A 14,682-nucleotide genomic window follows, 5' to 3' on the forward strand; every position below is an offset into this window, starting at 1 on the left:
TCTCACATGAATCAGCCACCAGCGCTGTATCATCAGCGAACAACAACTGACTCACTTCCCAAGCTCTCTCATCCCCAACAGACTTCATACTTGCCCCTCTTTCCAAAACTCTTGCATTTACCTCCCTAACAACCCCATCCATAAACAAATTAAACAACCATGGAGACATCACACACCCCTGCCGCAAACCTACATTCACTGAGAACCAATCACTTTCCTCTCTTCCTACACGTACACATGCCTTACATCCTCGATAAAAACTTTTCACTGCTTCTAACAACTTGCCTCCCACACCATATATTCTTAATACCTTCCACAGAGCATCTCTATCAACTCTATCATATGCCTTCTCCAGATCCATAAATGCTACATACAAATCCATTTGCTTTTCTAAGTATTTCTCACATACATTCTTCAAAGCAAACACCTGATCCACACATCCTCTACCACTTCTGAAACCACACTGCTCTTCCCCAATCTGATGCTCTGTACATGCCTTCACCCTCTCAATCAATACCCTCCCATATAATTTACCAGGAATACTCAACAAACTTATACCTCTGTAATTTGAGCACTCACTCTTATCCCCTTTGCCTTTGTACAATGGCACTATGCACGCATTCCGCCAATCCTCAGGCACCTCACCATGAGTCATACATACATTAAATAACCTTACCAACCAGTCAACAATACAGTCACCCCCTTTTTTAATAAATTCCACTGCAATACCATCCAAACCTGCTGCCTTGCCGGCTTTCATCTTCCGCAAAGCTTTCACTACCTCTTCTCTGTTTACCAAATCATTTTCCCTAACCCTCTCACTTTGCACACCACCTCGACCAAAACACCCTATATCTGCCACTCTATCATCAAACACATTCAACAAACCTTCAAAATACTCACTCCATCTCCTTCTCACATCACCACTACTTGTTATCACCTCCCCATTTGCGCCCTTCACTGAAGTTCCCATTTGCTCCCTTGTCTTATGCACTTTATTTACCTCCTTCCAGAACATCTTTTTATTCTCCCTAAAATTTAATGATACTCTCTCACCCCAATATATATATTGCTGATATAAATTTCTATAACCTTTAGAAGGTGGCTGACATCATTTGAGGTCCTCTTAACCCTTGGGCTGCAGCATGCTAATTCTCTGGTCTGTTGTGACTTATGCAATGTGCTATCAACTGGCAAAGATTTTGGCGACAATGTTTTGAATTCTTAAGTGATGTATAATTTCATATCTTTTCCTTAGATGTCACTTGCACCCTCACAACACAGAAAAAATATCATGCCTCACGGTTACCTATGAATTATCAAAGAGAATGTAATTGTCTCATGAGGGTGGTAAGCCAGATTTATATGGCAACTGTTGTACTCTATGAATATGTACCTGTGTAATATGTATATGTCTGTGTATGTATATGTATGTATATGTTGAAATGTTTTTTTTTTTTTTTTTTTTTTTTTTTTTTTTTTTTTTTTTTTTATACCTCGTCGCTGTCTCCCGCGTTTGCGAGGTAGCGCAAAGAAACAGACGAAAGAAATGGCCCAACCCCCCCCATACACATGTACATACACACGTCCACACACGCAAATATACATACCTACACAGCTTTCCATGGTTTACCCCGGACGCTTCACATGCCCTGATTCAATCCACTGACAGCACGTCAACCCCTGTATACCACATTGCTCCAATTCACTCTATTCCTTGCCCTCCTTTCACCCTCCTGCATGTTCAGGCCCCGATCACACAAAATCCTTTTCACTCCATCTTTCCACCTCCAATTCGGTCTCCTTCTTCTCCTCGTTCCCTCCACCTCCGACACATATATCCTCTTGGTCAATCTTTCCTCACTCATTCTCTCCATGTGCCCAAACCATTTCAAAACACCCTCTTCTGCTCTCTCAACCAATTTCAAAACACCCTCTTCTGCTCTCTCAACCAATGTATAGGTATGTATATGTGTGTGTGTGGGCATTTATGTATATACATGTGTATGTGGGTGGGTTGGGCCATTCTTTCATCTCTTTCCTTGTGCTACTTTGCTAACGCGGGAGACAGCGCCAAGTATAATAACATATATATGAATAAATATAATTTCTTTTGTTCCAAAAGAAGGAACAGAGAAGGGGGCCAGGTGAGGATATTCCCTCGAAGGCCCAGTCCTCTGTTCTTAACGCTACCTCGCTATCGTGGGAAATGGCGAATAGTACGAAAGAAAAATAATTTCTTTTTTACCACTGTATATGTTTTGATGATATTATTTTATTTCTTCATAATTCATGTGAATAATGTTCTGTGTGTGTAAATGATATGTAAATAATTCTTAAGATAAAAGAAATACATATGTCTAGAAGTATGTAAATGATGCAATTGGGATGTGTAAGATCAGGGATGGAAAGAAAATGCGAGTGTGAACATGTTTGGTTGTATTTAGAGAAAATTAACCACCTTATACTTACATGAATAAGGAGCATCCATGCTTCCAGTCAGGACCCCCCCCCCACACAAATATAGAAGAAAGTATGGTGCTGTTTGTGTATTTCCCACAGTAACATATGGCATAGATTTTTTCCTACAGTTGAACATTAATTCAAATGTATGATGCAGTTTATGGGTTAAACTAGGAGCAGCAGACCTCATATGAAGATTTGTGCTTTAAATGACCACCACCGCTCATGAAGCAAAATATTTGGCTATTTACAGACCTTATGTCCCCCAAACATATATTTCAACCCAAGATTCGAATTCAGCATGAAAAATTGTCCTTATACTGGGGTTTTCAAGCAAATCTATTACCCTCACAAAAATACCAAAATTGGTGTTTAAAATTTTTTTGTTTTAAAACTGAAATATGACAAAATGAAACACTTCAATACTTAAATAATCATGGAAAATATCTAAATCTTCCTCAATCAGACAGCTATCCAATAAAAACAGTCCCAATAATTGCAGAATCTTCTATAAGACTAACAAATAATTACTTACAGGCTTTAATGTCCCCCAACATGTATTTCAACCCCAGAATCAAATTCAACATGAAAAATAATCCTTGTACTAAGATTTTCAAGAAGTCTATTACCCTCACAAAAATTAAAAATTTCAGGTAATAATTTAGGGAATTTTTTAGCCCATAAACCTCTGTTTTAAAATTCTATAATGATGTAATGAAAAGCTTCTGTACTTGAACTAATGGTTCCCCAAGCCAACACATACCAGTTAAATACGAACCAAATAATCACAAAATCTACTAAAAGATTAACCATCAAATACTTATTTACAGGCCTTAATGTCCCCTAACATATATTTCAACCCCAGATCCCTATACTGAGGTTGTAAAGCAAATCTATTATCCTGAAAAAATACCAAAAATTACAGATATTAGTTCAGGGAATTTTGTACCCACAAAACCTTTTTTTTTCTCAAATTGAAATGTGATATAATGATATGCTTTAATACACAAAACAATCATGGAAAATATCTCACAATGCTTCCCTAAGCCAACAGATACTATGTAAATATGAAGTGAATAATCACCGAATTTACTAAAAGAGTAACTATTATTTACTTTATAGGCTATAATATCCATTAACGTATCTTTCAACCCCAGATTTGAGTCCAGCATGAAAAATAGTCCCCATATCAAGGTTTTCAAGCAAACCTATTACCCGTACAATAATACCAAAAATCATATGTAATAAATAGTTCAGGGTAATTTTTAGCCCATAAACATTTTTGTTTTCATTTATAAATATGACATGATGATATGCCTACATATTTAAAAATGATTACAGAAAATATCCCGTAATGTCCCCCCAACATATATTTCAACCACAGATTCGAATTTAGCTTGAAAAATAGTCTTTATACTGAAGTTTTTAAATATGAACCAAATTATCACAAAATCTACTAAAAGACTAGTGATTAATTACTTATTTACAGGCCATAATGTCCCTTAAGATATATTTCAACCCCAAATTTTAATTCACTATGAAAAATAATTACTGGAGATTTCAAGCAAATCTTCTACTCTCGCAAAAATACCAAAAATTACAGGTAATAATTTGGGGTATTTTTTAGCCCAATAACCTTTTTGTTTTAAGATTGAAATATGACATGATGATACACTTGTATACTTGAAATAATCACAGGAAATATCTCAAAGTGCTTCCCAAATGAATATGAATCAAATACATAATCTTCTCTAAGAGTAAGAGTTAATTACGTAATTACTGGCCGTAATGTACCCAAACATATATTTCAATCCCATGTTCGAATTTAGCATGAAATTTAATCTTTGAATTGAAGTTTTCAATCAAATCTATTACTCTTACAATTACCAACACTTGCAGGGAATTTTTTAGCCAAAAGATTTTTATTTTGAAATTCAGTTATGACATAATGAAAGGCTTCTTTACTTGAAATATTCACAGAAAATATCTCACAATGTTTCCCCAAGCCAAAAGATCCCAATTGAATACAAACCAAATAATCATAAAATCTACTAAAAGGCTAACCGTTAAATACTTATTTTCTGGCCCTAATATCCCTAAACATTTCAACTACATATTCCCTATACACCTGATCCTCTACTTATGACCTGTGCGACTTACAACCATCCGTAAATATGATTGGAAAAAATATAGATTAAAAAACATATATATTTATTATACATAATCACTGTTTCCCACATCAGCAAGGTACTGTCGGGAAACAGACGAAGACAAGCCCATCCACTCATATACACATATATATACATAAACGCCTATATACGCACATATACATACACATGCAGAGATTACATACATACATGTACATATTCATACTTGCTTGCCTTCATCCATTCCTGTCGCTACCCAGTTCCACAGGAAAACTGCATCGCTATCCCCTGCTTCAGCGAGGTAGTGCCAGGAATACAAACAAAAAGGCCACATTCATTCACACTCAATCTCTAGCTGTCATGTGTAATGCACTGAAACCACAGCTCCCGATCCACACCCAAGCTCCACAGACCTTTCCATGGTTTACCCCAGACGCTTCATAATATATATAGTTATATATCAAAAAGCCACGATGACATCACACACCCATGCCTCACACCTACATGTATCCCAAAACTTTTGCTCAAATCTCCATCCACTCTTACACATGCATTTGCTTGTCTATAGAAGGCTTTGAAATCATCCAACAATTGTCCCCTACCCCATATATCTGTGACACATCCCATAAAGCATTCCACTTGACTCTGTCATACACTTTCTCCAGACCCATAAAAGCTGCATACAGCTTTTTGCCTTTTGCTTCATACTTTTCCATGGTCATCATTACTACAAAAATCTGATCCACACATCTCTTACCTTTCCTAAAACCCCCTTGCTCTTCTTTTATTCTGCATTCAGTCACTTCCATGACTGTATCAATTAACATTCTTGCATACACTTTTCCTGGTGCTCTTAAAGACTTATTCCCCTATAATTGGTACATACATCCTAAGCACCTTTTCCGTTGAATAAAGGAACAATAATAGCTTTCACCCAATCCTCAGGCACAACCTTCTGTTTCCAAGCTAAATTATATACAAGATGCATCCACTCTATCACACTTTCTCCTCCATACTTCAGCATTTCAGCTGTAATCCCATCCACTCCAGGTGCCTTTCCTACCTTCAGCCTCATTATTGCCCTTCTTACCTTCCTTTTTGCTATAGGCCGTTGCACTTGTATCCTCTTCTTTCCATCCTCCATGCCCATGCATGTAACAACTGCTGACTTCCCTCCCCCCACATTCATCAATTCTACAAAATACTCTTTCCATCTTCATTTCACTTCCTCGATTTGATTAAGCAAGTCCCCTATGGATAGAGTTGTGCGCAGGAGGATGGATGTGCTGGAAATGAGATGTTTGAGGACAATGTGTGGTGTGAGGTGGTTTGATCGAGTAAGTAACGTAAGGGTAAGAGAGATGTGTGGAAATAAAAAGAGCGTGGTTGAGAGAGCAGAAGAGGGTGTTTTGAAATGGTTTGGGCACATGGAGAGAATGAGTGAGGAAAGATTGACCAAGAGGATATATGTGTCGGAGGTGGAGGGAACGAGGAGAAGAGGGAGACCAAATTGGAGGTGGAAAGATGGAGTGAAAAAGATTTTGTGTGATCGGGGCCTGAACATGCAGGAGGGTGAAAGGAGGGCAAGGAATAGAGTGAATTGGAGCGATGTGGTATACAGGGGTTGACGTGCTGTCAGTGGATTGAATCAAGGCATGTGAAGCGTCTGGGGTAAACCATGGAAAGCTGTGTAGGTATGTATATTTGCGTGTGTGGACGTGTGTATGTACATGTGTATGGGGGGGGGGGGTTGGGCCATTTCTTTCGTCTGTTTCCTTGCGCTACCTCGCAAACGCGGGAGACAGCGACAAAGTATAAAAAAAAAAAAAAAAAAAAAAAAAATCTCATGACCTTGTATCCAACTACTAATTCTGCAACCTTTAATACTATTTCTCTAAACATTTTAAACACCTCATTTACACAACTGTATTCCTACATTTACTGCACTTCCATCTAAGCTTTCAGTTACCTCCTTTTCATTCTCCTACCTGCATTTTTTCCAATTCATCTTCTCACTTGTCAGCACTCTCACTTGCCTACACTTTTACCTCTCCATTCTTCCTTACTCCATACCTCCACTTCTTCCTGATCCTCACCCCACAAGAACTGCGAAATGGTCAGTCCCCATAGAATCCTCTCACAACTCTAGCATACTGATTGACAGGCATGCAAAAGAGAGACTCTTGGATGTGAATGTGTTGATGGGGGCAGCTAGTGGAATGTCTGATCATTACATGGTTGAGGCAAGAGTAAAGATTTCTTGAGGTTCTTGGAAAAGAGGAAATGATATGGGTGAGAAGAGGGGCAATGAAAGTGAGTGAGTTTGGTTGGAAGAGACTTGTGTGAAGAAATACCAGGAGAGCTTGAGTGTAGAATGGCAAAATATGAAAGTAAACAAAACAAGGGGAGTGTGTAAGGAATGGGAGGTATTGTATGTATGGAAAAAATTTCCTTAGTATAATAGCACTTTTTTATCATCTTTACTTACTGTACTACTGAGATATATTATTTTATTAATTAATCAATTTATTGAAAAATAATATGTACATATATTGATTTTCAGGATTGGCCATAATCATGCTGATGAACATTGTCCTCTTCTTTCGAATTTGCTTAATGGATTTCACAAAAAAGAAGCATAAAGAATCAAACAAGGTAAGCTTTGAATTTCAACCTCATGCACCTGGTTTTATTTAGCATGGAGTCTTGAGTTGATTAAAGGTTAGAAAAAGATACATGGATATGTATAAGTTAAAAGAATTCCATTAAAGGTCGTGAAGAGACCAATTATGCACTTGAAAAACAACTTAAAGAAAAATGCTGTGGAAGGTTAAATAGGTGAGATGAAGAAGAGCACAGGCTAAAGATCATGAATGCAAATGTTTGCATAGGAAAATAGTTATGTGTTATGTCAATTGGGAGGTGAGTTTGAATGGAGAAAAACTGGAGGAAGTGAAGTGTTTTAGATATCTGGGAGTGGATCTGGCAGCGGATGGAACCATGGAAGCGGAAGTGGATCATAGGGTGGGGAGGGGGCGAAAATTCTGGGAGCCTTGAAGAATGTGTGGAAGTCGAGAACATTATCTCGGAAAGCAAAAATGGGTATGTTTGAAGGAATAGTGGTTCCAACAATGTTGTATGGTTGCGAGGCGTGGGCTATGGATAGAGTTGTGCACAGGAGGATGGATGTGCTGGAAATGAGATGTTTGAGGACAATGTGTGGTGTGAGGTGGTTTGATCGAGTAAGTAACGTAAGGGTAAGAGAGATGTGTGGAAATAAAAAGAGCATGGTTGAGAGAGCAGAAGAGGGTGTTTTGAAGTGGTTTGGGCACATGGAGAGAATGAGTGAGGAAAGATTGACCAAGAGGATATATGTGTCGGAGGTGGAGGGAACGAGGAGAAGAGGGAGACCAAATTGGAGGTGGAAAGATGGAGTGAAAAAGATTTTGTGTGATCGGGGCCTGAACATGCAGGAGGGTGAAAGGAGGGCAAGGAATAGAGTGAATTGGAGCGATGTGGTATACCGGGGTTGACGTGCTGTCAGTGGATTGAATCGGGGCATGTGAAGCATCTGGGGTAAACCATGGAAAGCTGTGTAGGTATGTATATTTGCGTGTGTGGACGTATGTATATACATGTGTGTGGGGGTGGGTTGGGCCATTTCTTTCGTCTGTTTCCTTGCGCTACCTTGCAAACGCGGGAGACAGCGGCAAAAAAGAAGAAAAAAAAAAAAAAGTATTAAGTCAGAGACAATTATTGTTTTGAGGGGATAAATTACAACCAAATAAATTGAAATTCATTCATGATAGGATAATTGAGCTTCTTTGTTCATTCTGAAATTACACAGCAATATTGTGGTAGACCATGTGTAAAGAACAGAGTCCTTCTAGGGTTAGAAAAAAAAAGGGATTTGAGAAGTTTCAGTAATCAGAATGTTTCCACACAGCTTTGCAACAATAGGAAGGAAAAATTTTGTAGTCAGAATTTTTGCAGATAGGTTCTGCATCAGTGCTGATGTCATCAGCACACAGCTATTGACACACTTCCAAATACCCCTTACCCCCTACAGACAGCACACTCACCTCACCACCCCCATCCATAAACAAATTTAACAGCCATGGTGACCCTTGCACCCCTGCTGCAGACCAACCTTCTCTTGGAACCTCTCACCCTCCTCTCTACCTACTTGCACATATACCTTCCACCCATGATACAAAACATCTCATTGCTTGTAGTAGCTTTCCTCCCACACCATATATTTGTAAGACCTTCCACAAGGCATCTCCATCAACCCTATCATATGCTTTCTTCAGATCCATAATTGCCAATACAAATCTTTCTGTTTCTCTAACATTCTCTACATTCCTTAAAGCAAACACCTGATCCCCACATCCTACACTACTCCTGAAACTACATTTTTCCTCCCAGATATGATACTCTGTATATGCCTTCATAATGTCAGTCACCATTCTCTTAGTAAACAACTTACCAGGTACTCGCAACAAACTTATACCTCCATGGGTCAAACACTTACCTTTATCCCCCTTGCCTTTATAGAATGGCACTCTACATGCATTCTGCCAATTTACGGGTACCTCACCATGATCCATACATTTACTCAAAATCCTACCCAAACAATCAACAATAGGTTCATTCCCTTTATTAAGAAATTCAACCACAATACCATCCACTCCAGCCACCTTACTGCATTTCATCTTTTGTAAGGCTTTTACCATTCTTACTCTTCTCTCTTCACTTAACCATTCTCCATGACTCTCTCACTTCACAAACCATCCCAACCCAAATGCTCTACATCTGCCACCTTAACATCAGACACATTTGACAGTCCTTAAAAATTCTCACTCCATCTATTCCTCACCTCTTCATTGCCTGTTACCACATCCCCTTTTACCCTCTTCATCGACTTTCCTATTTGTTCTTATTTTTTGCTCATTACCAACTTCCTTCAAAAACATCCTTCTGTTCTCCCTACTAAAGTTTACTAATACTCCCTCACCCCAACTCATTTGCCATCTTTTTCAACCCTTGCACCTTCTGTAGCCTCCTTCTCTTTACTCTTGTACATCCATTCCTTCCCTTTAAGTATGGCTCAGACACTCCTATTTGCACTCTTCACTGATACTAGCTCATCTCAACTCTAATTTGTCTTCTGTTTCAACCCCTGCAACTACCTTGTGACCTCCTGCTACCTTCTGCAGTCCTTCCTTATAAGTACTACCCATACATATCCCTTTTCTCTTTCACATGCAGTTTTACTTTGTCATCCCTCCACTTATTTCCCTTTCTCACCTTCTGACCTCCTGTGTGACACACACTTCTTACATGCCAACTTGCTTCCATAAATACTTTCCATTCCTCACCCACTACCTTAACTTATACTTTCACCTTTTGCCATTCTACGTTCACTGTGTCCTGGTGTTTATTCATACATGTCTTTTTCACAGGCCCTGTTACTTTTACCACCCTCTTCTCACCCACATTGTTTCCTCTTTTCTAAAAGCTACAAATCTTCACCCTCACCTCCACCAGGTAATAACCAGAAAACCCACCAGCTGCCCCTTTCTTTCACTTGCCTATCAGTTTGTATGTAATCCAGTAATGCCCAATTATTCTCTTTCCTACTCATCCACATTTACTTTATGTCCCTCTTTTTTAAACCAGGTATTCGCAATCACCAGTCCTTTTTCAGCACACAACACAGCAAGCTGTTCACCATTTCTATTCTTCTTACTGAATACCTCATGCTCCCTCAATTATACCCTCAACTGCCACACCACTCAATTTTTCATTTAAATCATTCATCACTAATGCCCAATATCTTGCATCAAAACTGTTGACACTTTCACTTACTGCTACCAAAACTCTCAACTCTAACCATCTTTCTTCTCATGGCTAAGTGCATCAAGCACTAATAATCACCCTTCTGTTGCAATCCATTTTCATTTTTACCTACATCACTTTGGAGATCATTTCCTTACAGTCATGCTTTCTACAGTTCCTGATTCAGCAGTAGTAGCTACCATTTCCTCACTTCTATCCTTCTTGCTAACCCTATCTTTGCCCCTAAGACATTCCCAAATACATGGTTCCTTTTTTTAAACACACTATCTTTGTCTCCTTTCTTCTCATCTTGGTTACACATCCACATCCAGACACCCAAGTCTGAGCCATCAAGGAGGATGAGCAGTCCTCTTTTGGGTCCTTCTGCTTCATCTTTAAGAAATTGAAGTACAAGGAGGGGAAGGTTTCCAGCCCCCTGCTCCTGGCCCTCTTAATCGCCTTCTATGGGGCACAAGGAATACAGGGGGTAGAATTCTTTCTCCCCTATTCCCAGTTTATAGGTTTTTCTTTAAATCATTTGTTTGCTTTTCACTTACCACACTAATCTCTGATATTTCTGACATTCTTTACTATCATATACAGCCTTTAAAGGACCCATTGATCTGTTGCTGTTTGAATTCCTCTGTATGACTACATTAATCATAAGTTATGCCGTGTCCCCTCAGTCTGACTAGATGCACTAGCTGCTAGGTGATTATTTTTTTATCTCTTTATCTCAGAACAGTTGAAGGTTAAAAGATGTTTTTTTCAGAATTTCTTAACTTGGATATATGTAGCTGGCAAGCAAATGAATAATTAAGGCAGTTGAAAAAAGGACATGGTACTCATGAGTCTAAATGCTTAAAACATTTATAGGGAGGCAAGTTCACCCACTTATTCCACCTGTAAAGTACAACAGAGGTAAATTCACTCTCTGATTCCTTGCACAGTAGGCAAGAATGAATCAGAGTAAGAACAATTTTTAAGTGTTTTTGCTTTCTTTCATACTTGATCACTATTTTTCATGTTAGCAAGGTAGCACCAAGAACAGATGAAAAAGGTCGCACCTGCTCACATCCATTTTCTAGCTGTCATGTGCATTGCACCAAAGCCACAGATTCCTATTGACAACCAGGCCCCACAACCTTTCCACTTCATATGCCCTGGTTCAGTCCATTGACAGTACATCGACTCCTGTATACCACATTGTTTCAATTTACTCTATCCTGTGCATATCTTTCACTCTCCTGCAAGTTCAGGTCCCAACCACTCAAAAAATTTTCACTCCATCCTTCTATCTCCAATTAGTTTACCTCTTCTCCTTGTCCCCTCCACTTCTGACACATATATCCTCATTGTCAACCACTCTTAAGAAATGCTGCACTGAAACCACAGCATCCTATCCACAACCAAGGCCCACAGACCTTTCACTGGCTTACCTCAGCCACTTGACATGCCCTGGTTCACTCTATTCACAGTAAGTTGACCCCTTTACACCACACTGTTCCAATTCTCTCTAAACCATGCATGTGGCTCACCCTCCTGCATGTTCAGGCCCCAACCACTCAAAATATTTTGCACTTCATCCTCCTGTCTCCAATTTAGTCGTCCCCCCCCCTGCTCCTTTTCCTCTCCACTCCTAATGCATGTATCCTTTTTGTTAGTCACTCCTCACTCATTCTCTCCATGTCCATACCATTTCAGCACATACTCTTCAGATCTCTCAACCAATCTTTTTGTTACCACACCTCTCTCTTACCCGTGTACTATTTACTTGATCAAACCATCTCACACCACATATTCTCAAACATTTCATTTCCCACACATCCACCTTCCTATATATATACTTTCATCCATAGCCCAGTCTTTGCTTCCACACAACATTGTTGGGATTACTATACCTTTAAACGTAATCATTTTTGCCTTCCCACAAAAGGACCTTTCTTTCCACACATTCTTCATTACTCCCAGAACCTTCTTCCCCTTTCCCAACCTATGACTCACTTCTGCGTACATGGTTCCATTTGCTGCCATGTCCATTCCTAGGTATCTAAAACACTTAACTTTCTCCAGATTTTCTCCATTCAAACTCACACCCCCATCTAATTTTTCCCTTTACCATGGTAAACTTAATAATCTTGCTTTTATTCACTTTTACGGTCAGCATATTCCTTTCACAAACTCTTCCGAACTCAGTCAAAAATTTCCGCAGTTTTTCACTCAGATCTGCCACCAGTGCGGCATTATCAGCAAACTACAACTGACTCAGTTCCCAAGCCTCATTGTCCCCTCATGAACTGCATACTCACCCATCTCTCAAAGACTCTTGCATTTACCTCCCTCACCACCCCATCCATAAACAAATTAAACACCCCTGCTGCAGACCAGCCTTCACTTGGAGCCACTAACCCTCCTCTCCTACTCAAAGCCTCGCTTTACACCCTTGATAAAAGCTTGTCACTGCTTCTAGCACCTTTCCTCCCACACCATATACTCTTAAGACCATCTACAAGGCATCTCTAACAATCCTGTCATATGCTTTCTCCTGATCCATAAATGCCATATACAAATCCTTCTGGTTCTCTAAGTATTTCTTAAACACATTCTTTAAAGCATATACCTGATCCACACATCCTCTGCCACTGTAAAACCACATCTGATGTTCTGTACATCCTTTCATCCTCTCACTCATTACTGATTCATACATCTTACTAGATACACTTAACAAACTTATACCTCTATAGTTTGTAAACTAGCCTATGTCCCTCTTGCCTTTATACAGTGGCACTTTATATGCACTTTCCCAGTCTTGAGGCACCTCAAAATGATCCATTACATACCATGAAAATCCTTACTAATCAGTCAACAACAGTCACTTCCTTTCTTATGAAATTCATTGCAGTACCATCCACTCAAGCTGGCTTTCACCACTTCTCTCTCCACCACACTACTCTCCATGACTTTTGCACTTCACATACTGCCCCACCCCAAACACCCTACATATGCCGTTCTACCACTGAACATTCAGATCCTTCAAAGTACTTACTTCATCTCCTCACTTTATCACCATCTCTTACCACTTCCCCATTTGCCCCCTTCACTAACGTTACCATTTGTTCTCTTGTTTTTCTTACACTTTTAACCTCCCTCCTAAATATCTTCCTATTCTCCCTGACATCACTTCACCCAACTCTCATTTCTCCCTCTTTTTCAGCCACTGCATCTTCCTCTTTTCTTCTTGATGCCTTCTCTTATAATTCTCCCAATCATTTGCACTCCTTACTTGTAAGTACTACCCATATACCTCTTTTTCCTCTTGCTATCAACTTTACTTCATCATACCACTCACTACCCTTTCCCACTTAATGCATGCCACATGCATCTCTTACACATGCTAGTTCTGCTTCTCTAAATACCTATCACTTGTCACCCAGTCTCCTTTCTTCATTTACTCTCTCTTTTTGCCATTCTACACTCAGTCTTTCCTGGTATTTCTTCACAAAAATCTCTTTTCCAAGCTCACTTGCTGTCACCACTCCCTCCTCCCTCATAACATTTACCCTCTTCCAAAAATCTCTTCAAATCATCATCATAGCCTCCACAAGGTAATGATCAGACATCCTACCAGGTGCCCCTCTCAGCACATTCACACCTGAAAGTCTTTCTTTGCTTGCCTATGAATTATTATGCAACCGAGCAATGCCTGCTGAACATCTTTCCTACTTTCATACATATATTTGTGTATTTCCTTCCTTTTGAATGGTGGTCTACGATAATATCTTGCATTTGTTTTTTAATTGCCTCAATTAGTGCAGTAAGGGAATTTATAGAAATATACATTTGATGGGAGGGTATTGATTGAGAGGGTGAAGGCATGTACAGAGCATCAGATTGGGGAAGAGCAGTGTGGTTTCAGAAGTGGTAGAGGATGTGTGGATCAGGTGTTTGCTTTGAAGAATGTATGTGAGAAATACTTAGAAAAGCAAATGGATTTGTATGTAGCATTTATGGATCTGGAGAAGGCATATGATAGAGTTGATAGAGATGCTCTGTGGAAGGTATTAAGAATATATGGTGTGGGAGGCAAGTTGTCAGAAGCAGTGAAAAGTTTTTATCGAGGATGTAAGGCATGTGTACGTGTAGGATGAGAGGAGAGTGATTGGTTCTCAGTGAATGTAGGTTTGCGGCAGGGGTGTGTGATGTCTCCATGGTTGTTTAATTTGTTTATGGA

At 39.4% G+C, this 14,682-nt stretch overlaps 1 protein-coding gene across 2 annotated transcripts in view; it reads left to right on the forward strand.

Annotated features, from left to right (window-relative positions):
• The window catches only part of LOC139756122 (TLC domain-containing protein 2-like), a 115,181-nt gene that overhangs the window by 91,405 nt on the left and 9,094 nt on the right, over positions 1-14,682 (forward strand). For both annotated transcript variants that reach the window (XM_071675216.1, XM_071675217.1), the window contains exon 5: positions 7,174-7,265. In XM_071675216.1, coding sequence (XP_071531317.1) covers positions 7,174-7,265 — 92 coding nt within the window. The remainder of the gene's footprint in view (positions 1-7,173; positions 7,266-14,682) is intronic.

This window comes from Panulirus ornatus, chromosome 20 (assembly GCF_036320965.1).
Source record: "Panulirus ornatus isolate Po-2019 chromosome 20, ASM3632096v1, whole genome shotgun sequence".
Lineage (NCBI taxonomy): Eukaryota > Metazoa > Arthropoda > Malacostraca > Decapoda > Palinuridae > Panulirus > Panulirus ornatus.